We start from the raw sequence: 27,133 nt of genomic DNA, 5'->3' as shown, positions 1-27,133 counted from the left end.
GTAAAATTCAATCTGATTTCTCTTTTTGGTATTAGTTCTCATTAATAAATTTCGTAAACTGCTAGGTGTATTTCTTTACATTATAACCTTTTATTTCATCCCCTTGTAATTTAGTTTCATAAAGGTTTTTAAACGCACATATACAACAACCTTTTTATGACAGGTATACAGTCAAAGTAGCAAAATATCAAAGTAACAAAGGAAGATAACCTCTGTTACCAAACAACTGAAAAAGAAAAGAAGGAAAAGACAATATAATCACCACAATCCGAGAAGCATCAAACAATGCTAAAAGAGACATACAATACAGAGTCCATAATATAAGACCCCACATCATATTCACCCATTGTAACCGGCATCCAAATCCAAGTAATATGCATCTTTCATACCTGTGAGATATCAGTCCTTAACACACTATAAATTATGACAGTAAAGTAGTCTATCAATCCTAGTATCTTGGATTGATAAGTGTTGGGAATAACACAATATAGAAGTGAAAACCCCCAAATGTCACCTTGGAAAACCACTAACACAATGAGAGAGCCTCTTCTCGGAATAGTGCATAGAGGCATACTGTCTTCCAACGCACCAGTAAGTGTGTATGGAGACTCTTTAGTATAATCCTACTATTTGGTTAGTGGGCATTCTATGTATGATGCTTAATGCCATGGTCTAGGAATGTTCAAGGGGGTAGAAATAAAAGTAGCATAGAGAAGGTAGAGGTTAGAAAGAGGAGAGGGACACAAACTTAAAGAAAAAAAACCCCTAAAGTGGGAAACGGTGTAGTCCGGGTTTGGAAGTTGTGATACTTGCCTTCATCCTGAAGTCTGTTTTCTTCGCTTGTACTGACATGTAACTTACCAATAGCCTGCACCGCTCAGATGAAATTAGGGTGCAGGAATCACCGCTTTATACTCGTCCTTGGTCTTTCCTCCATGTCTGCTATCTTGTTCACCCTCATAAACCAATCTTTCATGAATGAGAGACAGCTCTGTTGCCAATAGACCAGAATACATTGTCGCACTCCCTTTATCAAATTCATTGGTAAGGGTTTATGATAAGCCAGTTCCGTGACATAAGAATGGTTTAACAAAAACTGAGCAGGTGTAACTCCAGAGGGTACGAGGAGACCATAGATAAAGCTTTGTCTACCTTTTGGCAATATGCTTGGATGGATGGACAACTTCACCATATGTGGAGGAAAGGAGCCTGGTCACAACGCCAGCACTTGTTCAGTATTGTGGTTGAAATTTTGTGTAGTAATGTAGGCACGTTGTAATTTTTGGAGTACACCTTATAACACTGTTCTTGCATTGACATATCAAGGGATCTCTTGTGAATCGTTAGACTTGAGATTCCCAATTCTGCTCTGACAGTGACTGCGGTAACTCACTATTCCACGTACCGTAACTGCCCTCTTGTATTTTAGGCCAGTAGCTTTCAATCACCTGTTTTATTAGCCATTGGAGAATAATCTATTTTATTTTATGTAATGAGCAAACAGGTTATGTTTAGAAAAGTGTAGCTTCACATCACTTAGGGAGCCCTTACTGGATCCTTCCTTTTTCCAACTCTATGCCAATGCTCTCAATTACCATCAAACCTTTTTCATTACTTTCAAATTAAGCACTTTTTCTCCAACTCCCCATCCCTCTCATCCATGGACCAGCTTATCACGTTTGAACATTTTTGCAAAAAAAAAACCCCCATAGTTCAGGACAGATTTCCACTCTGTATCTCACAATGCTTTCAAAGCTCTTCCCTAAACCCCCATGCCATGTTAATAAATGGGAGTATGACCTCAGTATCTCTGTTGAACCAGAAGATTGGACTGGCACATGGCAGGCCACTAAGTCCTGCTCAGTAAATGTTGCCACACAAGAAACCTCATTCAAGGTTCTCTCTTGCTGGTACCTAGATTTGGCCTAGATCCGTTAGCCTCAGCCTTGTGATTACAATCAGTGCTTTCAAATGTGAGTCCCAGTTTTCTTGTTTGTTTTATGTAAACCTTGAAGCAATAAAAACTTTTCAACAGAAAGAAAAGTGTAGCTCCATCGATGTTTTGCTAACTTTGAAAATTATATGTTATAGCGATTCAGATTACCCTTTTTGATATTATGTTGTAGAGAATGTGATTTCATAATCTCTAACAAGCAGTAGTATTACTGTGGAAGAACTTAAAATATACCATAATGTAGGTCTAATGACATGCAGTACATGTAATCTATAATTTATTCTAGATCTCCAAGCAAGACCTTTCAGTCTAGCATGCTGCTGTTGCCTGTAAGGCACATTATGCCACGCTTTAACCAGTGAACACAAAGTAAAATATTTAGCATCTAATTAAAATGTGCAAACAAAGGTACACACTCATAAACTCATAGAGCATCTAATTAGTACACCTATATCCAAGAAAGACAAAATATTGTTAGCATAAAATGTATGTCATGCTAAAAACAAAAAAAAAACATGCAGTACATACCTACAATACATGCCCATTTCTCCATGTTTTATCCCTTTATTTTGATCCTTGCAGAAATGCATTCATTGCCTAATTTCCTTTTGCAGGCTTAAACCACAGTGCCTTCAATGAACTGAAATTGCAAGTAATAGTGTCAGCCCTGCCCAGTTGTCTTTTGAGAAGCTAAAAAAAACCCTTTTCCCTCTCCTCAGTCAACTGGAAAGACTGAAGATTAAACATTGTTTTTCTTCATTTTAGATTGAATGGATATGGATTAGAACACCTGTTAGGTTTCCATTGCTGTCTGTGCCCCACGTCAGGGAGATTCACCCTATTCGTGAGTGAAAGAAAATCCCAATTTTTAGGTTGGTCCCAGAACAGGTATAGAGGGGAGGTCTTCCAATGGGGATGCTAGTTTTGATGTTTTGATGACTCTGGTGACAAACCAGGATTCCCTCACTTTTGGGGGTTTTCTTATCTGTTGTGTCTATGGGACAGAAAGCAAAGGGAAATCTCCCCAATAGGAAACAGATTTAAAGAAAAAAAAAACTGATGAGTTGTAAACCCCCCCATTTTCTCTATCTAAAATGAAAAAAAAGTTTTGCCTTCAGGTCAACATTATTATAATACAGGTGGAGTGCACAATGAAGGACATCCTTGAATTTCTGACAGAATTAATTTTTTTTTGTGCACTTATCAAACAGATATAACAAAATTATTTTAACAGACCAAAAGAGAGCATGTTAGGGCTTGCATACACCTTAACCTTATTTCTCTAACATAAGTAGAGTGGATGCCAGATAGAAGTTTTCAGAACGAGACTGACAGACCTATGCGACCACCAGTTTTTGTGCTTCCCCTGCTCTTATGAAACCACAGCAAAGATGTTCTGTTTGTCTGACATCAGATTACAAATGTAGCAGAAATTGCCACGTTAATCACCTTGCTTCTACTTAAGTCAAGGGCAGCAAAAGGCTCCCATATGAAAATTGCCTAAAAATGACTGTGATCAATCTTTATTCAGTGATTAGATTTTTCAGGTTGCTATAGCTATTAATTAATTCAATCAATACTGAGCAATATGCATGTATGCATGTTTATTAACAGGATGTTTAAATCTAATTTTGCTGTTTTTTATTTGTGTTTAGATACTTCGCATTATGGAATCAATTTGGGAAGCAGAGTCGTTGGACCTTTGCTTGTTACCCTATGGCTGCATTTCTACAGGAAACAAAATTGGTTAGGTTTAACATTTATTAATGTAGCTTGTCTGGTGTATTTTTTGCACGCGTTATATGTTTTTTCACTATGCATGCTGTCATATGTTATACATTGGACAAAAAAGTGTCAGTTTTAGCTTCCTGAAATGCATAAAAGCCTAGTCTAGCTGCTTAAAGCTTCTGATTTTCAACCAGACATAGATGTTACTGTGTGAAGCCACCTCACTATTGCTTAGTTATACTCTGGGGTTCTAGATACACCTAATGCTTATCCGTCAGAGTAGTAAATCAGCTATTCCCAAACCCACCAACTGTAGGTTCATTGTCAGCTCTTTGTCTAGAACTTGTGCTGGAGCCTCAGCATCACACGTGAGAACTGTAGGGAAGAATATGTGGCAGGATGACATAAAATTCACATAAACATATACATACCTGACATAAGAAAAATATAGTTTCTGCCATTTCTTTTTGAAAATTGAGAGTTAAATTGCCCAGGGAAAAGTCAGAATTGTTTATCTTCTATCCAGTTCTGGGTCAGTGAGCCCAAGTATTAAACCCAAAGGGCCAGCATTTTCAGCAGACAAGGTCAGCAATGCAAGCCTTCATGTGTCTGCAAGATTTTCTGAGGTATATTGAGTGAACCTACTGCTTTTAAGACAGTTGCAGACTGGCAGATAGACACTGTAGATAGCAGAAGTCTTTCATTGGCTGGTTCTGCTTGTCTGTTTTTTTGTAAACTCTTTTATTAAAATTTAAACAAGGTGTTTTAAAAGGGATATTTACAATATTCAGTACCCGCATATTACTAATATGGCATGAAAAGTATAGTAACTGAGGAAGAAACCAGCTGGCATTTTACTCACTTTAGGTAAGAAACAATCTAATTATTTGTCAGTTAACCAGACACAATGGTGACATAGGCTAACCAGGTGTGTGATGACTGCAGGAGCTGAAACCAGGAGGTCCAGCATCTGAGCACTGGAAGTATAGCAATAGCTATGCTTCTGGCACTCTGTAAAAATGTAAATTGTAAATTTTGGAAATAAGTCCACAAGGTGGCACACACCTTGTTGGACCTAACCCAGAATAATCCAGCACATTTAGAAAGTGGCTGAATTGCTGCAGTTCAGCTTGAAAGCTGCATAATATGGATGTTCAGCTCACAGGTCAAACTAATGCTGCCCCATGCTGCATGAATTGAACATCAGTGTATGACCAGCTAGATTCAGGCATTGGGATCAATGTGCACACATGCTAGTCCACGGTGTGAGTGTATAGTAATGATTTAACCTGCGTTTATTTGCTTTAGTAAATCAGCCCAATTCAGTGAGTTTAAATTTAGACTTGACTAAAGGTCTCTTTAAAAGAACCTGTCAAAGAAAAGCTAAAATGGTAAGTAGATGGGAGATGACTTATTAAATAGACTGTACACTTTGCTATGGAAGTTGCACTATGCAAGGGAACTTCCCCCATATTTTAGTGACTAAGGTGAAGCTCTGCTGATTTCTATCATCCAATCATGTTCAAACAAAAATACTTTTTTTTAATTTTCCTTGTTCGTGATTGGGTTTTCTTTGCAAAGTGAAATTTTAACACCAAAGTCACTAAACTAAGTGGAAATCCCATTTCAAAGCGAACAGCTTGTTTACCTTTAGTAAATAAACCCCCTAGTGTTCAGTTAGCTATGTACTTGGTACCGTGTTGGAGGGGCTGGAAAGACTCATTTCACCCCATGCTAGTTTGTAACGCTCATTAAAGTGGGCCTTTACAGATATCCTGTTGTGGCAATTAGTGGGCAGATTACATTGCAGACAAAGCTGTGTCGTTCAAGATTTTCTTTTTTCTGACAATTTACTTTTAGAATAATTTTCAGTCTATTGTTGCACTGCTCTGTTTAGTGTCCACTCTCTGGACTCATGATTTTGATTGCAGAAATGTCAGTAATGATGTAAACATTTGCCATAAGTGTGCCTTTCCTGTGTCATCCTACATTAACAGTGTTTTGTGTAGAAAGTTCATGTAGTTTATTTTCCTGTCATTCCAAAGGGATGATTCAAATTGTGAAGGATGCCACGACCATTGCCCAAATACAGCAGAGCATAGTGGGCAACACGGGTGCATTTAAAGATGAGGTTCTGAGTCAGTGGTTAAAAGAGAAATGTCCAATTGAAGAGAAGGTAGGTTGTAATTTCTGTTTAATTCAGTTTTACTTTGCTTTAGATATGTATAGTATATATACCACACATTACTTGGTTAAGGCTAGCACATCCTGTTATAACAGACCATTATCTAGTAAGAACTTTTCTTTATTAGAAGTAAAATCTGCTTGCTAGATATTGTGAGATTTGATCTAAATTCATGATTCTTATTCTCCAAGCAATATTCTCAGATGTTGCAAAAATGACTTCCCCTTCACCTTCCAAAATGTTTAGAGGCTAAAAGGTTAAAGAAGAATGAATGTTTTGTCAAGCCTGGCAAACTGGAGTTTCCAGATAATATTGCATATTTCAGCCTGTGTGAGATTTTAGATGTCCTATTATTTGCTAATGATGTCTTCAGCATGATGAAATTATCTGCAGTTTAAGCCAATGGTCAAAAAACGGTGCTAAGAGTTTCTGTTAGGTAGAGTGACAGGTGTTGCAAATGCAAAGTACTAATTTTGTACGTTAAAATTTTATAAAAACATGAACAGATATAACAATATATATATATTTGCTTATTCAAACCCCTCTAATGTACCAGGGCAACAAAGCAAAATCAGGTTAAACACTATTTTGTTTACAAAAGTCACACAAGTCATTAACTGCTTCAGCTCCACCCATATCAGAAATATATATATACGTGATTTTGCTTTTCCGGATAGGGGGCGCGTGTGAGGCCTAGGATCTCTGACAAGGGGGAGAACTGTTAGTAAACAAAACAGTTCTCCTCCCTGTCTGCTCCAGCACATTGCTTTGCATAGCTGCAACCTCTAGGATATATAAGATCCTTATTGAATGGACGGGATCTGAACCTCTGTTATTCATAGAGAAATGGGAAAGAGAATTGGGTACAAAAATAAATGAGCAACAGAAGAATAAAATGTTTAAGTTGATACACAGGGTGGTGAATATGAACACAGTAGAAATGAACTATAAATGTTTAACTAGATGGTATTTTACACCGAGTTTGGCACATAAACAAAGAGAAGAAATTTCACCACTATGCTGGAGGGGTAAGGTGGACAATGGCTCGCATATGGTGGGAGTGTTCAATAATATAGGGGTTTTGGCAAGACATAATTCAATATATACCGGAGATCTTGGGGATAACTATTCAAAGGACCCGTGGGTGTGCCTATTCTATAAGTCAGAGATGTCAGTGAAACAATATAAAAATAGTATATTATACCATCTAATCAGTGCTGCAAAAGATTTAATTCCCAAATTATGGCAGGCACAAGACCCTTCAACAATGAGGGACTGGATAGACGGAATTGAATTTATAAATAAGATGGAGGAGTTATACCATATAGATGAAGATAGAATGGAAAAATTTAGAAAGGACTGGAGTAAGTGGTATGATTTTAAGACATCTGAAAAATATCTTCAAGTGACATGTGCTCCGGTAGTAGACTTGGAGAATTAAACTGAATAAATGGACAGTTGAAAAGTGAGGAGAGAATATAGGGTTTAGACTTAGATGGATAAACAGGGTAGCAAAGAAATGGAAAGAATTACTTTGACAGGGGTAATTTTTTGGGGAGGGAGGGATAAGAGGGGGTGGAAATAGGGGTAAAGAAGTTATCTGGAATTGTATGTGTTCTGATAGATCATATATTGTTCATCTATGTATTGAAATAAAACTTAATAAAAGATATTAATTAAAAAAAAAGAATGCCCACCGCAGTCCTGCTATAAATCGCTGATCGCTACCATTACTAGTAAAAATGTAAAACAAAAAAAAAGAAAAAAGCCCAGTATATATACCGCCATTTGTAAATCCTATAATTTGTACGTAAACCAATGAATTTACATGTATTGGGATTTTGTTTAGCAAAGACATGTAGCAAAGTACATTTTGGCCTAAATTTATGCCAAAATTTTATTTTTTTACATTTTTTTACTGGACATGTTTAATAGCTGGCTCTCTTAACCAGCCAGCTGTGTGTGCAAATTTCTGTAATAGAAATCGACAGAGAGCCCAGGCTTTCAATTATGCTCTAACAAAGGAAAAACAGCTTACAGAATAGCGCTTGGCCTGCGCGCAGGGAAGTGAAACTCTATCTAGTTTAGGCTGTATTGTTTGGAACATTGGGGGAATCATTCCCGCAGCACTATGTGAGCCTTCCCCACATGCAAAACACAAAGATCAGTGTTGCTGGCTATAGCTGACGGCACTGCTCAATCTGGGAAAACCCGACAGGCTGGTTGTACACAAGTTGATCAATAGATCGACTTGTGTACAGCCAGCTAGCCCATACATGGATCAGAATTTGGCCAGTCCCTGCTGAACCTTCCAAATTTCGATCCATGTATGGTCAACTTAAAAAACACAAAGCATACCTTCATGGGAAAATTGCTTGCCTTGAAATCAGTTTGTGATTAGTGCGGAGTTCATTTGACATTGTCACATTGTTTGGAAAAAAAACAAAGCAACCCAATTAGTGGCCAGAGCAGCAATAATTGCAAGTGTATAGGTCCATATAAGATCCAATTCAAACATTGTGCTGCAGTTTCTTCAGTAATGCTTCACAAATACATGTGAGCAAAACATGAATACTTATGCTCACTCATCCTTCTGCATGATCCCAAAAACTAATGAGGGGTACGAATAAAAACAGTCAAGATCCAAAGAATGGTTAATCTACCTATGGTAGTAGTTATCAAACTTGCATTAGCATCATTTAAGGGTCTTCTCTGTGCCACTCTTTATTGGGAATAAATATTTCAGTATTAAGGTTACTACACTGTGTGCATAGTTATTAGGCAAGTTGTATTTTTGAGGATTAATTTCATTATTGAACAACTACAGTGCTCTCAGTCAATCCAAAATGTTAATAATGAATTGATTTCATTCAGTTAAATGCTTGCTTCCCCAAAGTAGTACAATGTTACTATGGTACCATTATACTACATTGGTCATAGTGTAATATGAAAAAAATCTTAAAAAAAGAGAACAAAATGTAATAAAAAATAAAAACAAATTGAAAAAATAAATGATCACATTTTTTTTTTCGTACTGTCACCAGTCATTGTCCCTGAGCCCCGCCACACCAGTTACATGATGACGCTGTACTGCACTGGTGACAGTATGTAAACAAAATTGTGAAAATTATTTTTTTAATTTCTTCATTTTTCAAAAAATTATGACAAAAAAAATCACAACTTCAAAAAACTCGCCATTCCTCTTATGAAATACGTCTGTCTACATTGCAAAAAGGGGTCATTTGGGGGGTATCTGTACTGTTCTGACATTTTTGGGCCTCTATGTGAAGGCCTCTATGTGAACTCTATAACTTTCCTACAAACTAAAAAATACATAATAATTTGGGTTATTTTCACCAAAGACATGTAGCAGAATACATCTTGACCTAAATTTATGAAGAACAATTATTTATTTGCAAACTTTTATAACAGAAACAAAGAAATGTGGATTTTTTAAAAAAATGTTTGGTCTTTTTTTGTTAATTTAGCAAAAAATAAAGACCCCAGTGGTGATTAAATACCACCAAAAGAAAGCTCTAGTTGTGTGAACAAAATGATAAAATTTTAGTTTGGGAACAGTGTTGCATGACTACGCAATTGTCATTCAAAGTGCGAGAGCATTAAACCTAAAAACTGGCCTGGGCAGGAAGGGGGTAAAAGTGCCCTGTATTGAAGTGGTTAAAGTGAGAATAATAAACAAATAGTTCAAAATTGACAAATATTTCTGAAACTTAAAAAATAAATAAATCAGTGACCAATATAGCCACCCTTCTTTTCAATAACAGTCATATGCCTTCCATTCATGTTTAAGAAGGGCCCACAAGTTCTCAATAAGGTTTAGGGAAGGTGGCCCTGTCAATATTTTTTCATCTTTAAGGCCTTTACTGGCTAGCCATGCAGTGGAGTACTTTGATGCATGTGATGGAGCATTGTCCTACATAAATATCATGGTCTTCGTGAAAGATGCAGACTGTTTCCTGTACCACTGCTTGAAGAAAATGTCTTAGAAAACTGGCAGTAGGATTGGGAGTTGATTTTGAGTCCATCTTCAACCTGAAAAGGTCCAACTAGCTTATCTTTAATAATACCAGCCCATACCAGTACCCCAACTCCACCTTGCTGATGTCTGAGTCGATGTGAAGCTCTGTGCACCTCTGTGTACCTTGGCCATGTCTCTGAACACTGAACACCTTGTATTTCTGGACACTCCAGGCAGTGGTGTATTTTGGTTTTGTGCGGCCCCAGGCAAGACTAAAATCAGGCACCCCCCCAATCTAAATGTGTCACACCCCTTCCTGTTTAAGATCCACCCCTTCATCTGTAAACCCTGCCCCTTCCTCTTAAGTCTCCAACTCTTCCTATTGGAGCTCCATCTCAGGAATTGGTCAGAGACTGCAGACATGATACAGGAGATGGTCAGAGACTGCAGAATATTACAGGGGATGGTCAGAGACTGCAGACATGCTATGGGAGATGGTCAGAGACTGCAGAAATACTATAGGAGATGGTCAGAGACTGCAGGCATAATACAGAAGATGGTCAGAGAATGCAAGCTTACTACAGGAGATGGTCAGAGGCTGCAGACATAGTACAAGAGATGGTCAGAGACTGAAGACATGATACAGGAGACGGTAAGAGAATACAGACACGATACAAGAGATGGTCATAGACTGCAAACATGTTACAGGAGAAGGTCAGAGACTGCAGACAGGATACAGGAGACGGTCAGTATACTGCATGAAGGAGCTAAAAAATTACCTCTGTGAGGACCCATCAGATTTCAGGTTTGTGAAATATATAGAAAACCTCTGCTTTTCACTGTGGGCCCACACCTCCAGCCGAGCCACACCCTTCCTCCGCCCAAGCACAGTTGAACCTGCTCCCCGCCAGAGCACAGCCGAGACCACCCCCCACCCGAGAACTGCCAAGACCGCCTTCCCTCCTGCCTGAGTACAGCCAAACCTGCTCCTTGCCCAAGCACAGTCAAGCCCGCCCCACACCCAAGCACAGCTGAGACCGCCCCACCACCCGAGCACAGCCCAGCTGAGACCACCTGAGCCAAGCCAAGCCTGTCCGCGCCTGATACAGTCCGCCTTTGGCGGGGGGACAAGTGACCCCCTATAGCAACGCCACTGGTCCCTTCTGCCTGGGGGGTGGCACCGCCTTCCTGAAAGATGCCACCCAAGGAATACGCCTTGTTTGCCTCATGGCAGATACGCCCCTGACTGTAGATAGGTTGCAGTTCTGAAATATGACAGTACTGGAGGATAATGGGTTCCTGGTAGCTTCATGTTGGATTCTTCTCAAATCTTTGGCAGTTCATTTGCATCTTTTTTTCTCAACATGTTCTTGCGACCCTGTTGACTATTTACAACAAAACATTTGATGGTTCTGTGATCACACCTCAATGTCTTAGCAATTTCAAGAGTGCTGCGTCCCTTTGAAAGACTTACAATTTTTGACTTTTCAGTCAGTTAAATCTTTTTTGGCCCATTTTGCCTGAGGAAAAGAAGCTGCCTAATAATTATGCACACCGTGATATACGGTGTTGATCTCCTTAGGCCACACCCTCTCTCATTACACAAATACACATCACCTGATATGCTTAAATCCAATAAATATTCAAGTTTATACAGCTTGCAGGTGGACAATATGCATAAAAATTCTGAGTTGGTCAAAATACCCACTTGCCTAATAATTGAGCACACAGTGTATACATGTGAAAGTAGTGAGGTAAAATATCTCAAATTAAAAGTCTGTATGGCATAGTCTATATTGTTGAAAAATCCTGTATCGTATGAATGACTTAGCTGAGCATAAGTCTGTTATTAGATTTTATAAAGCCTGAAATGGCCAGAAATATTGAGATAGCTTTAAGAAGTAGAGAGAAGGAAAAAGGTAAGTGGTTTGTCCTAAGGTAAGTATTTCTATAAATGTAGGCATTCCATTTATGAATAGTTGTATAGTGTTAAAGGAAGTTGCAATAAAAGTAGGGATAGGACTGAAAATTCTTTCTATACCAAAGAGAGATGTATTGGATCCAAAGATTGGATACATTGAAGCTGAGTAGGCACAACAATGAATTTTTAAACAATTTCCTAGATATGCCTCTTTTACCAAGAAAAGCACCTTAAACAAGGAAAGAGATAATAATAATAATGTCAGATTTTTGTTTCTGTCTGTGTCTGTGTCCCTGTCATTCTGTGTGGTCATAGAGACATAGCAGCAGTAGCCTGACAAAGGCTGCGACCCTTACCCTAAAATGATGAAATTTGGCTTTAGAATAAGGGGTGCGTGCATGTGTGTGTATGTATATATAATATATAATCTATTAGGTAAAATGACATATTTATCATGCTGTTGTTGATCTTTTCCACTCTACAGCTGAATGCAGCGGTGGAGAGATTTGTGTACTCCTGTGCTGGTTACTGCGTTGCGACGTATGTACTTGGAATTGGGGACAGACATAATGATAATATAATGGTCACTGAAACCGGTAAGATGCTCTCTGTGATCAATCATCATGTTAGTTTATCATTTCTGTGTTGATTTCTTTTGACATAATATTCTTTTTATGATTTGCAGATTAGCACAGTCAATTGAGATAAACAATAAATATGGTTTGTATTTGTAAATGAACATGTACTGAATGGGTCTTATTTTTGTCTTTCAACTCAGGATTGCTTTAAATATTTAATCTCTACTAAAATATTTAACGACTCATAATGGCTCAGTGACATGGGAAATGAGCATGGATTAGGCTTAAACTGGGAATGTTCTTTTGCAGCTTTTCCCTAAATATCAGTGCTCGATTTATTGTTCCAAATAAGGCCATGCTTTTCACATCATTCACAAAATAGTAACGTGTGCTGTACACATTAGCTTTTTACCCTCTGTGTCATTCCTGAGTTCCCATAAACCTGTTTGACCATCACAGTGCCTTATTTTTTTTGGTTGGCTAAACTGAACCAGTAATGTGTTTTCATAATCAGTACTAAAGTTACCTTTGTTCTGGCCCATTAGCAGAAATATGGGTTGTATTTAGGCCTGATTTACCAATGACATGCGTATTCCTCTGCCCAGTAAAACATTGTTGGCAGCATCAGAAATTAAGTTGTACAAAACCTGCAACTGATGTTTTATTATGTTGTGCTGACCCTTTTAGTGTTCTTGTTATCAACAGTGTTAGCAAGGAAGCAAAGTGTCTGGATCTTGCATATTTATGGCCAGTTTGTTAGAAATCGGGGTCAATGAATCCTTAGCCATACCTCCTTTATGCCCAAATACCAACTTCTTAAACTCAATATTATATGCCAGCAGTGCTGGAGGTTACCCTGCACTGGTCTGTGAAACTTCACGGTCAGTAAGTTAAGGAGGAATTCAAAATAAATAAATAGGTAAATATTGTTTTAATTTATTTTAGGCAATCTATTTCACATTGACTTTGGACACATTCTTGGCAACTACAAAAGCTTCCTAGGCATTAACAAGGAACGGGTACCTTTCGTGTTGACTCCTGATTTTCTTCATGTGATGGGCAACTCGGGGAAGAAGTCAAGCTTGTACTTTCATAAATTTCAGGTATTATACAAAGCAAGTAATACAAATATATAGATTTTTTTAACTAAATAACTGCGTTTCTAAATGTATACTTTGTTAAAAAGAAAACTCTTTTCTGGGTTGTCAATAAAGAAAATATTGTTTTAGTTTTGGGATGCAGGTTACCAAAAATGAACAAGCTTGTCTTGTCCCTAGTAATCTATCCCATCCTCCAGGATTTCAAAAGAGTGGATCCTGTCTAAATTCTCCTGTCATTTTCAGCCAAGGCAGCTGCCATATTAGCCTCTGATTGATCTACAGCTGCCATGATTTTGATGGTTTGATAGGTTGGTTGAGAGCATAAGCAAATGTGACAGTTACATTCCTGGCACGTGACAGCATTGTTACTGTTTGCTTTTAGCCCTCGTTCACACCATACATGCAGAAAAACAATGGGAACTGTTCTATACACTTTGCAGATTCCTGCACAGAAATAAATCTGCACATGATACTTGTGTTGTGGTGTAAACAGGGTACATAGAGAACAATTGATTTTGTTGTACCCTTGTAGAATGCATGCAAAAAAACTGGCTCTCTGCACCATAGTGTGAATGAGCCCTTAAAGTGAACTTACTAGATTGAGTTATTAAAATGACATTAGCAATGAAAAGGATGCTCCACAAAAGGTCTGTTCATCTTTTAGTATGGTAGCTACATTGGATGGATGTGTTGAGATTGCATCCAGAGTTATTGTAAGTTCGTGACTTCCCCTAATAAAGATAAAGATGAGGCACTGTTACTCCCACTGACACAAGGACTTTTTTTCTACTCCCACTGGTCATAATCTGGCCTCTGTAAAGTTTGAAGAACAATAAACTGACCCTTTGTTTAACAAGTTTGGAAAACCCTGTGATAGAGAAATAGCTCCACCAATAAATTTGTTAGTTATTACATTTTGCCCCAAACACTATGTATAAACACACACAATTCATAGATATAAAGTGCAAAAAGTACATAAATATGAACCATGTACAAATAAATGCTGGGTATGACATGTAACACTTCATATGTTGAGTCACCTCGACTCCACACCTGTTTTCAAGTGTAACACCAGTGCTTGCACCACCACTAAATAAGCCTCATGCCAAATGGCATGGACCATTAGATTAAGAATCTAAAGGTCCACCCCAGTATCCTCCTGGTATAAGCTCCTTCACCAGTATGGATGCTCTCCGTCACCATCAGGTGTCGGTGACTTCCGATGTCATCACGTTGTATGTATAGGACTCTGAAATAGTAAAAAGGCTTAGTTTTACATACTTCATGATGGATCTATACAGTTTTTTTTATTGTGACACCTGATGGGGATGGAAAGGATCCACACTGGAGACAGAGCTTATACCAGTAGGCCATTGGATGTAGAATGAGCTTGAGTACTCTTGACCATTTATAATCTAATAGTACATGTCATTTGATAAGAGGCTCCTTTAATGGTGGTGCACGGTGGTCGAAAAACTGGTTTTAGTGTGGAGACACCTCGAGTCAATATATGGCCTTTTACATGTCATACAGTGTTTATTTGGTGGAAACCTTATGAACTTAAGTTTTTTTTGGCACAGCACTTGCATTTTATTTTGTAGTTTGCCATGCACTTGCACTTTTATATGTATATGGTTCATATTTATGCACTTTTTGCACTTTATATGTATGAATTGTGTGTTTATACTTTGTATCTGAGAATTTTGCGCTGCCTTAAGGAATTTTGAGTTTGGTAATAATTGGTATCACAATTGTGTGGTGGCAGTTTTATTCTGTATTTTTGAAGATTACCCTAGCGCAGATTATTTTTTATTTTCTAATTATTATGTGCAATTGCTGGGGTAACTGTTTTCACAAAGGTGACTGTCTGCACGCAAAAGATTAGATGGAGTCTGAGCTTCCATCCCCTACTGTGTTGTGGTAGTTAGAGCTTGTATGTTGAGGCCCTTCATCAATATATGCAACAACTGTGTTGCATGTACAGACTAATGACAGTCATATTATATCCACTATGGTGTCATCTCATATTGTGGCTCAGCTGAGATATGTTACCTTCTGATGTGCCTTATAACACTAAGCACAGTAATCAGCATTAGTTTAAATATTACTATGTATTTCTTTCAATACTGCTTTGTGATTTACTGTTGAGTTTTCAGCCTCGTAGGTTCTTTGGCAGTAAATTTTTCTGTGTTTTTTATACATAAATGATTAGATATTATACCAACATTCTTCCTAGGACGTTTGTGTGAAAGCTTACTTGGCCCTGCGACATCACACCAACCTTATGATCATCCTTTTCTCCATGATGTTGATGACAGGCATGCCTCAATTAACAAGCAAAGAGGACATTGAGTATATTCGGGATTCCCTGACTGTTGGGAAGAGTGACGACAGTGCTAAAAAGCATTTTCTTGATCAGATTGAGGTCTGTCGGGATAAGGGCTGGACTGTGCAGTTCAATTGGTTCCTGCACCTTGTATTGGGTATTAAACAAGGGGTGGAAAAGCATTCTGCCTAATATAAATGCAAAATGATTTGAATGGCCACCCTAAACAGGGTGTCATGAAGTATTAAGATGTGTACTGTAAGCACAAATTCCAGGAATATCATTGCACAATAGTGACTTTATTGGACTGGCATTAATACAGTATGTAAATATTTTAATGAGGTAATGAAGTTTCCAAACTTATGACTAAGTTTACTTGCACTCCAAAATGTATCTTCCATTCCCTTGCATTGTGCAGTCTGGGAATAATAGTAGTAAAAGCCAAGCTTGTTAAAGAAAAGGCATTATGCAGGTTTGCACGCAATAACACATTTCATTAATGTTGGCCATCTACTGCTGCTTTCAGGCAATTTCGCCATTCAAAATGATCAAACATATCAAGAAAACCTACTGCCAACATTCTCTGTTACACTGTAAAGCGAGCTGCACACAAGGCAGTTTTTAGTCAATATCAACCACTTTCCTGCAAACAGTAATTACAAATACAATTGCAAGTAATTGCCAGAAACTAAGCAATGGTCAGCACGCAAGTTCGATCGATCACCTGAATTCACTCGATTTTGCAGTTGAAAATGGGCAATAAATTGACAGTTTAAATAAGTTCATTGAATGATTGAATTGAAAATAGAGAAAAACTACAGCAGTGTCTTTAAAAGTAATCACATTTCTCCACCCAATTTAATTGGGACAATTACGATATCTTCTTCTTGCAATTGATTAAAATCGCTATTTTACTGTCTTTGATTCTTTTATGATTATTAAAAAATGAAATCAAAAGTCTGATTGTTTTATCAAATAGCCACATGTATGGGCAGCTCTCTATTAGTGTCAGGTTGCCTTGATCCATTCATTCAGTTTTGTAATGGAAAACTAGTTGAAACCTGAAACTGGCCAGTATATTAAAGCATTTGTATACATGGGCTCAGAGGCAAGACAGACTGCTTCCGTGGAAAAGTGGCTTGTTTTTTAAATGTATTCCATATGCATTCACATTCCTAACAGTGTATGCAGAAATTCAGTCAAATTCCAAATACAAGCACTGCATTCCAGATCCTTAAAAATGCTTCACAAACTTGTCAGCAGCAGAGCACAAACACCTGTGTACCCTAATCCTATATCAGTGGTTCCCAATCGCAGTCCTAAAGTACCCCCAACAGGTCATGTTTTCAGGATTTTTTTCACCTTGCATAGGTGCTTTACAGCAGTGTCAATGGCTTGGTATTTATGACAGCTGATTTTTTTTTAATGTAAATTCCCAAAATATGGCCTGTTGGGGGTACTTGAGGAATAAGATTGGGAAACACTGTTCTGTATGAATGTGTTTATTTATGCTTTGCCAGGTTATGCTGCCTAGAAAGTGCATCTGACCTATCTTCAGATGCACAAAATCATTTTCCAATTTTGTGGGATAAGGTATACTATAAAATTAATATCATGCATTGTAATTTATAAAACACCTTAACCTTTGTAACATTTCCAAAATTTGCCCCTTCTTAACAATAATCTACTAAATATCTCCCCTCAGTTATTGCAACGTCTTCCCCACTTTCCTATATTTACACAGGCTATCGTTCCTTCAAGCTGTATTGAATGCTGCTGCAAGGCTTATCAACCTTACCAGCCATTCTGTGTCCTCCTGGATTCTTTGCCAATCCCTCCACTGTATATCACTTGCTTAGCAAATAAAATTCAGAATACTAATACCATACAAAGCCATCCATAACTCTGCAACAAGCTACATCACCATCCCCAAACCATCCACTCTGCTCCGCCAAAGACCTCCTACTCCTCTAGCTTCCTTCCCTCCTTCCATGCCGGACTCCAGGATTTCTCCAGAGCAGGGGCGGACTGACAACTCATGGGGCCCCCGGGCAATAGGGGATCATGGGGCCCCTGTGTCCTTCCCCAAACTCAAAAAAGCCTATGAAAAAGGTACCAGGGGCATCTCGTGGAGCCCCCTACTGACTCTGGGCCCTCGGGCAGTGCCTGAGTTTCCAAATGGTCAGTCCACCCCTGCTCCAGAGCCTCTCCCTTCCTCTTGAACTCAGTAACCAAATATGTCTGGCTATCTCTCACTTTATCTTTAAGCAATCCCAAAAAACTCATCTCTTCAGGAAAGCCTATGCCGCCTCTACCTAAAAACTGTACTTTGTAAGTTGTCTTGAGAAGGGCCGTCCTAACCCTTTTGCATTGAATTGTATTGTAAGTGTACTGTCACCCTAAAGCGCTGAGCAAACAGTTGGTGCTATATAAATCCTGTATAATAATATTAATGCGTACTTGATAACAAAAAAAATGTTAAACCAAAAGCTTCAGTGATCTTCATTGTAAGAGGAAAGTTTTCCACTGTCTTGAATGGGTTAACTATTCATGACAGCTGTGATTACTAGTGATCTGTGATTGGCTACAGTAATCACATGGTTTAGGCTGCTGTGATTTGCCCTGGTACCATGTGACAGCTGTGGGCCAATCACAGCCTAGGAAACACATTCATAACAGCTTTGATGACACTGATCATGTGATCACGTAGCAATCACATGATCACCAAGAACCAGGATCCACACTGCGCTGTGTCCAGTGGATACAACAATCGTGGGGGGGGCACCCCTGAACAGGCAGGCAAAATGTCATACATGTACATGACTTTCCCTGCAGGTGCTGCCCAGCTACATTATACACTTGCGGCTGGTTAGCAAGTGGTTAAGGTATCTGTTTGTGTGAGCTTAAACATACTGCTTAGTACATTGTTCTAAGCCTGCCAAGCAGTTTTGTCAGTAGTGTTAGGAAAAACTGATGACAGGTACCTGCACCAGCTTTGATGCACCACTGTAAAGCTCCCAGCGTTCTTCTGAGAAGTAAAGCACCAATACTTACTGGTAGTGTCAAACACAGCTTACTCTTTACCCTCTCCCACGCAATCTTATTAAGCCCCTGGTCACATCAGGTGTGACGTGGCATGCGATTTACATGCCCTGCAACTTGCAAATCGTATGCCAAGTCGCACCCTATTGTACGCTATTAGAGCAGTCATACCGGTGCAGTTCCAACTTGGTCGGAGCAACAACAATTTCTAAAGTAGTGCATGAAGATGTCTTGCAAATCGCAACTGAAATCGGCAGGTCACCCGATTTGGAAATCGTGCAACATCACTGTAAGTTGCACGATTTCAAAATCGGCTTTGATGTGACCGGGGACTTATGCCTGTCAGTGTTTTTTCTACTGGTAGCAGATTTCCTTTAGACCTCATACACACTGCTGCTCATAAACATGAGTTCGCGCATTTTCTGCCGCGTTTAGCATTTTTCTGCTGCCAGTGGAAAAACATTCCAGTGTACATAGAGCCTTAAGGGAAGCATCCCAAGCACCCCATTTTGAAGTGTGGAGCCTTAATTTAATACTTATAAAATTAAATTCTTGGTTGATTTACAATGCTCTTAAATGTTATTAAGGCGTGCCTTCCAAATGCTTCGAAATAAACATTGTGGTTTTGTTAAAGATTTGCTACAATTTTAGTAAATAGTAACTCTCTCATTTTCTTTGCTATTCTCATCTAAAAGCTGACTTTACATTCTCCAACTGCTCCATTAGCCTTCAAGTGTTTTTGTTCATACCTAAAGGAAACGCATAGTCTTCTTCTAAATAAAAAACTGTCACTCCCAGCGTTCAGAATGCCGCTGCCAGAAGGGGCCAGACATGGATATCCATAAGTTTCACCTGTGTTTTTAATGCTATTTCTTCCTCCACTTTTATGAGAATTTACTTGGCATCTATTGGATTTTATACCAAATAAATCGCTGGTAATACACTAGGTGTTTGCGCCATCCTGTTTTTTCTTTTTTGTAGTTACTTCTAAAGACTTTCTATTTCTATCCAGCAGATGGACTTTCAAACTCCTTTTCATGTTTATCATGGTAACTGTTCTGGTGCAAAAATCATTTACAAAGCTCGACAGCACAGACTTACATCATAGACACACATGATTGAGTGAAAGGGGTAACACAACTTCCTCGCCTCCTCCTTCTCCCTGCTTTTTATGTCTACCTACAAACTTCCAGTTTAAGAGTTCTGTTCAAATTGAAGGGGTGCCCCCACTTACACGCTTGAAGGACAGTCTATTGGATTTCATGGAAGTTGTAGACAACTAAATCTGCAGCATGTTGTCCAGAGGCTACAAGCTGGAAATGCACATTACGCTTTATACACTTAAGGGTATCTTTAGGCGCACAAATAAGAGCATTTTTTTGCGGTTCAGGAGAGGCTACTTCCCAGGAGGTTATCACTCCACTGCCAGAAGGGGAGAGGTCTCACTGCTTCCACTCCAACCAGTTTAGAAGTTCTAGGCCAAACAGTGATGTCCCAGTCAACATCTTAGACAATGGCATTCGGCAGTGCATCCCAGTGGGCAACAAATAGGAAATGACAAACTTTAAATCTGCGTGACTAAATACTAACATAAAAAGGCATATTAATGAGCAAAAACTGTCCTTTACAAAAAACATAAGGCCGAAGGGTCAACATCAGCATTTCAAAACGACAAGAATGCAATAAGAAAGAAATAATAAGAAAGAAGACCGCTATCAGGGCAGCTAAAATAGACTATGAGAGACACATTGTGGAGGAGAGTAAAATAGATCCTATATTTTTTTTCAAATATATTAATAGTAAGAAAGCAAGGTCAGAACATATTGGCCCCATAAAAGATGATCAGATGAAGTTGGTCACTAGCGACAGGGATAAGGCAGCTGTATTAAATACATTCTTCTTAGTTTATATGAATGAAAAAGAGGGGAATAATAAACAAAACAGTAATGTTGATAGCGTTATATTGAATGTACCTTTGCAGCTGACAGAAACCAGTGCTCAAAAAGGACTAGAAAAACTTTATGTGAATAAATCACCAGGATCAGATGGCTGACACCCAAGAGTTCTAAAAGCACTTAGTTGAGTTATAGCCAAATTGCTGTTCCTAATTTTTAAGGACTGGCTGAGATACTGTATATACCTGGAAACAACAGATCAGTCAGCCTAACTTCAATAATATGCAGACTATTAGAAGGTATGGTAAGGTACCATATCCAAGAATTTGAAGAAAAAAGTATCATTATTATTAACCAACTTGGTTTATGAAAGACTGTTCTTGCCATACCAATCTTTTAACATTCTATAAGGAGGCAAGCTATAATTTGGATAGAGGAAGGCCTCTCTGGAGGTAGTGTACTGTATCTAGATTCCACTAAGCATTTGATACAATACTCAACAAATGCCTAATTTACAAATTAAATCTTTTGGCATCGATGATATTGTATGTATGTGGATAGAAAACTGGTTGCAAGAGCGTGTCCAGAGGGTGGAGATTAATGCCATATTTTCTGAAGTCTAGGGTTGTGAGCAGTGTGTCCCAGGATGAATTCTGTTTAACTTGTCCATAAACGATATACATTAGAGGTTGGAATAAATAGTTCAATCTTAGTGTTTGCTGATGATACAAAGCTAAGCAGGGCAATAACTTCACAACACAATATAGTAGTTTTACAAGAAGATCTAGTAAAATAGAGAGGTGGGCAGCTATATGGCAGATGAGGTTTAATTTTGAAAAATGTAAAGTAATACATTTGAGAATCAAAACTATGCATACAAGTCACTCACTAGGGAGAGAACCTGTGGGGGAATTGAGGATGGAAAAGGATCTGGGAGTCCTAGTAGATCACACACTCAGTAATAGCGTGCAATGCCAGGCAAGGCTTGCAGACTACTAACATACATTAAAAAGGGTATTTTCTCAAGAAATAAAACTATAATTCTGTCACTTTACAAAATTCTGGTTTGGCCATATCTTGAGTATGTGATCCAGTTTTGGTCACCAATCCACAGGGAGGATGTGCTGGAATTGGTGAGAGTCCAAAGAAAGGCAACAAAGCTGATAAGGGACTGGAGGACCTCAGTTACAACCTCAGAACAACTAAAAACATTAAACCTATTCTCCCTGGAGAAAATGCACTTAACAGGCAATATGATCACAATATACAAATCTTTGAATGGCAACTCTAGCATTCAGAGGAAACTATTTAGCCTAAGGTCTCTAAAGAAGATATGCAGCCACACAATGAATTTGGAGGAGAACAGTTCAATCTGAAACTGTGTAAGGGATTCTTTAATGTTAGAGCAGTAAGGATGTGGAACTACCCTCCACAGTTGGTGTTGTCAGCGGGGAGTATAGATAAATTAAAAAAAAAGTTTAGACATGTTTCTTTGTGATCTGTTTATTATACACACATACATACTTTATTAAATCTTACCAACTATGCAAATAGTTTGGAGTTATTAAAATGGATAAATGGGCAGACCATAGAAGGGATTTAACTACAGCTTGAATTATTTTGTGTAGGGAAATATCAAAGACCTTTAAAACAGTGTCGACAGCATATAGTGTCTCTGTCCTTGAATGTTATACTGGTCGAGGTTTTCAATTCCTTACACTAGGTTATGCATGTGTAGCGCTACCCCCTAAGAAGACGCTGGATTTTGGGTCCACCTTTATCTGCACAGCCAGGAAACATGCAATTTCAGCATGCACACATAGTCAAAATAACAGTCCTTGGGCTTGTTTTTATGTTTTATTGGGGGAATATAACTTGGATGGGATAAGGGGTTATGGGATGCCCAAACTGAATTCAACAAAAACTTGAAGGACAAAATCTCTATGTACAATTTGCAGCTAAAATAGATCCGAGACTGTACTCCCTCCAGAATAATGTCAGTCCTTAACCACCTCCCGCCCGCCATATAGTAATATGACGGACGCAAGGTGGTTCTCTCATTCTGGGAGGACGTCATATGACGTCCTCCCATTCTAACCGTGCATGCGTGGCTCCCGGAGCGCGCAGCACGGCGATCGACGGTGCACTGTGTCCGTTGGACACAGCAGATCACCGATCCATGGAAATAGCCAAACATGTCGGATCGGACATGTGATCAGCTGTGTCCAATCACAGCTGATCACATGTAAACAGGGAAATGCTGGTTATCGGCATTTCTTCTCAAGCTGTCACACTGACAACTCGAGAGGAGAGCCAGTAATCGGCATTCCGCGGAGGGGACATGTACACTGATCATCAAAGCACTGATGATCAGTGTGCCCTAATGATCAGTGTAGCCCCAGCAGTGACACCTGTCAGTGTCCAGCAGTGACACCTGTCAGTTCTCATCAGTGCCACGTGCCAGTGCCCATCAGTGCCACATCAATGCCACATATCAGTGCCTACCAGTGCACGTCAATGCCACATATCAGTGTCTACCAGTGCACATCAATGCCACATATCAGTGCCCATCTGAGCTGCCTTTCAGTGTCATCCATCAGTGCCACCTATCAATGCCTATCAGTGCTGCCAATCAGTGCCTCCTATCAGTGCCAGTCAGTGCCGCCTATCAGTGCCGCCTATCAGTGCGCATCAGTGCCGCCTAACAGTGCCACCTATCAGTGCCATATATCAGTGCTGCTTTGAGTGCCCATCAGTGATGCCTGTCAATGCCCACCAGTGCCTCCTCATCAGTGCCACCTATCAGTGTCCATCAGTGCAGCCTCATTAGCGCACATCAGTGAAGGAGAAAAATCACTTATTTACAAACTTTTATAACAAAAACTAAGAAAAAAAAAATGTTTTTTCAAAATTTTCAGTGGTTTTTGGTTTGTTTAAGAAAAAATTAAAAACCCAGAGTTGATTAAATACCACCAAAATAAAGCTCTATCTGTCACAAAAAATGCTAAAAATTTCATATGGGTACAGTGTTGCATGACCGTGCAATTGTCATTCAAAGTGCAACAGTTCGGAAAGCTGGAAATTGGCCCGGGCAGGAAGGGGGTATAAGTGCCCTGTAGGCTTGTGGTTAAAGCAGTAGTAAACTTGTGAAAAAAAAAAAAGTTTCTCCCTGCAAGACAGTATTATAATGTGCTAGTATGCACTGCATACTAGCACATTTATTTATTTATTTATTACAGGCACTTATATAGCGCTGTCAATTTACGCATATATATGTATTGTACATTCACATCAGTCCCTAACCCTTAACTACATGCTGCCCAGCCACTGTACATATACGGCGGTAGGGCGGCACTCGCAGGCAAAACCACATTTTAAAACGTGTGTTTTGTAAACAAATAGGGGCGCGCGCGAGGCGCGCCGCCGCCCTATCTGTCCCACGGATCACCGCCGCAGATGTCAGTCGCCGGGTCACAGCTGCTCCTTAGCGGCTATTTCCCGGCGATTGGCGGCAAACAGTGACAGACAGCACAGCTGCAGTAGCAGTCCCGCCATAAGTCGCTGGTCGCTGCCATAAGTCCCTGATCGCCGACATAATTCGCTGATCGCTGCCATTATTAGTATAAAAAAAAACCTAAAAATCCCAGTATCTTTTCCGCCATTTGTAAACGCTATAACTTTCACGTAAACCAATTAATTTACACGTATTGGGTTTTTTTTTTAGCAAAGACATGTCGCAGAATGCATTTTGGCAGAAATTTATGACTAAATTTGATTTTTGTATTTTTTTTTACTGGACATGTTTTATAGCAAAAAGTCCAAAATATTGTTTTTTTTCCTCAAAATTGTCAGACTTTTTTTTTATAGCGCAAAAAATAAAAACCACACAGGCGATCAAATACCACCGAAAGAAAGCTCAATTTGTGGGGAAAAAAAGGATGTAAATTTAATTTATGTACCATATTGCATGACCGTGCAATTATCTGTTAAACTAGCGCAGCGCTGTATAGCAGAAAAATCGCATAAATTGCAGTATCTATACCATAGTTTGTAAACGCTATAACTTCCACACAAAGCAATCAATATACACTTATTGGGATTTTTTTTACCAAAAACATGTAGCAGAAAACATTTTGGCCTAAATTTATAACCAACTTTGAGTTTACTACATTGGGGATCGAAAGTTTGGGCACCCCAGCTAAAAATTTGTATTAATGTGCATAAAGAAGCCAAGGAAAGATGGAAAAATTCCAAAAGGCATCAAATTACAGATTAGACATTCTTATAATATGTCAACAAAAGTTAGATTTTATTTCCATCATTTACACTTTCAAAATAACAGAAACCAAAAAAATGGCATCTGCAAAAGTTTGGGCACCCTGCAGAGTTAATATCTTGTACTGCCCCCTTTGGCAAGTATCACAGCTTGTAAACGCTTTTTGTAGCCAGCCAAGAGTCTTTCAATTCTTGTTTGAGGTATCTTGGGCTGTCTGTCACGCACTGCTCTTTTAAGGTCTATCCATAGATTTTCAATTATGTTGAGGTCAGGAGATTGTGAAGGCCATGGCAAAACCTTCAGTTTACGCCTCTTGATGTAATCCCCCGTGGATTTCGAGGTGTGTTTAGGATCATTATCCATTTGTAGAAGTCATCCTCTCTTTAACTTCAGCTTTTTCACAGATGGCATCAAGTTACCATCCAAAATTTGCTGAAATTTTATTGAATCCATTTTTCCTTCTACTCGTGAGATGTTCCCTGTGCCACTGGCTGCAACACAACCCCAAAGCATGATTGATCCAACCCCATGCTTAACAGTTGGACAGAGGTTCTTTTCATTAAATTCTGTGCCCCTTCTTCTCCAAACTTACCTTTGCTCATTCCAGCCAAAAAGTTCAATTTTAACCTCATCGGTCCACAGAACTTGTTTCCAAAATGCATCAGGCTTGTCTATTTGTTCATTTGCAAAGTTCAAACGATGATTTTTGTGGTGAGGACGTAGAAGAGGTTTTCTTCTGATGACTCTCCCATGAAGACCATATTTGTACAAGTATCTCTTTATAGTGGAATAGTGTACCACAACTCCAGTGTCTGCCAGATCTTTCTGGAGGGATCGTGCAGTCAAACGTGGGTTTTGAATTGTTTTTCTCACAATCCTGCGAGCTGTTCTGTCTGATATTTTTCTTGGTCTTGCAGATCTTGCTCTAACTTCCACTGTTCCTGATGACTGCCATTTCTTAATTACATTCCGAACAGAGGATATTGACATCTGAAAACGCTTTGCTATCTTCTTATAGCCTTCTCCAGCTTTGTGAGCGTCAACTATTTTCAGTTTCAGTTTTCTAGACAACTGCTTAGAAGAACCCATGGTGCTGATTGTTGGGGCAAGGTCAGATGAGTCTGGGCATTTAAAACCTTTGAGATTGACATCACCTGGTCTTCCCAGATGATGATTGAGAACAATCCATGACACTGGCAGGTCTCAGCTTGGCAAAGGGGGCAGTGCATGCTATAAATTCTGCAGGGTGCCCAAGCTTTTGCAGACGCCATTTTTTTGTTTTCTGTTATTTTGAAAGTGTAAATGATGGAAATAAAATCTAACTTTTGTTGACATATTATAAGAATGTCTAATCTGTAATTTGATGCCTTTTGGAGATTTTTCCATCTTTCCTTGGCTTCTTTATGCACATTAATACAAATTTTTAGCTGGGGTGCCCAAACTTTCGATCCCCACTGTATATATTTTTTATAGCTGAAAGTAAAAAATATTGTTTTTCTTAAAATTTTTTGGCCTTTTTTTGTTTATAGCGTGAAAAATAAAAACGCACAGGTGATCAAATTACACCGAAAGAAAGCTCTATTTGTGTGAAAAAAAGGATGTAAATTTCGTTTGGGTGCAGCATTGCATGACCGCACAATTATCAGTTGAATTAGTGCAGTGCCGAGTAGCAAAAAGAGGCCTGGTCATTAAGGGGGGTAAATCCTCTGGAGCTCAAGTGGTTAAGGAGCATACAATCTAAGCTCCCTAACATTCATACATACACATACTAGGGCCAATTTAGACAGGAGCCAATTAACCTACCAGCATGTCTTTGGGAGGAAACGGGAGTACCTGGAGGAAACCTACGCAGGCACAGGGAGAACATGCAAACTTCAGGCAGATTGTGATTCGAACCAACGATCCTAGTACCAGGCGGAAGTGCTAATCATTTAGCCACTGTGCTGCCCCATTATGAAAGAATTACCTTGAAACTAAGCCCTCCAGCGGCGCGCTGTCACCGCTGCAGAAACTTCCATCTTCACCTGTTCTTCCTTCCGGGTTTGCGGGCTGCGGGCACTTGAATGGCTCGAGCCACAATGACGCCACTCCCACACATGCACATGAGTCACGTCCATGGCACAGAGCTCTGAAGGAACAGCATGGGTAT

At 39.1% G+C, this 27,133-nt stretch overlaps 1 protein-coding gene across 3 annotated transcripts in view; it reads left to right on the top strand.

Annotated features, from left to right (window-relative positions):
- PIK3CG (phosphatidylinositol-4,5-bisphosphate 3-kinase catalytic subunit gamma) overlaps window positions 1-19,759 on the top strand; it is a 62,033-nt gene extending 42,274 nt beyond the window's left edge. For all 3 annotated transcript variants that reach the window (XM_089685274.1, XM_089685264.1, XM_089685284.1), the window contains exons 7-11: window positions 3,610-3,700; window positions 5,728-5,858; window positions 12,252-12,363; window positions 13,291-13,448; window positions 15,682-19,759. In XM_089685274.1, coding sequence (XP_089541400.1) covers window positions 3,610-3,700; window positions 5,728-5,858; window positions 12,252-12,363; window positions 13,291-13,448; window positions 15,682-15,963 — 774 coding nt within the window. In that variant the 3' untranslated portion in view covers window positions 15,964-19,759. The remainder of the gene's footprint in view (window positions 1-3,609; window positions 3,701-5,727; window positions 5,859-12,251; window positions 12,364-13,290; window positions 13,449-15,681) is intronic.
- The last annotated feature ends 7,374 nt before the right edge of the window (window positions 19,760-27,133 follow it).

The sequence above is a fragment of the Staurois parvus genome, unplaced genomic scaffold (assembly GCF_062004578.1).
Source record: "Staurois parvus isolate SC_StPar_1 unplaced genomic scaffold, SC_StPar_1.0 ptg000019l, whole genome shotgun sequence".
In the NCBI taxonomy this organism is placed as follows: domain Eukaryota; kingdom Metazoa; phylum Chordata; class Amphibia; order Anura; family Ranidae; genus Staurois; species Staurois parvus.
This window is presented reverse-complemented; position numbering and strand designations above follow the sequence as displayed.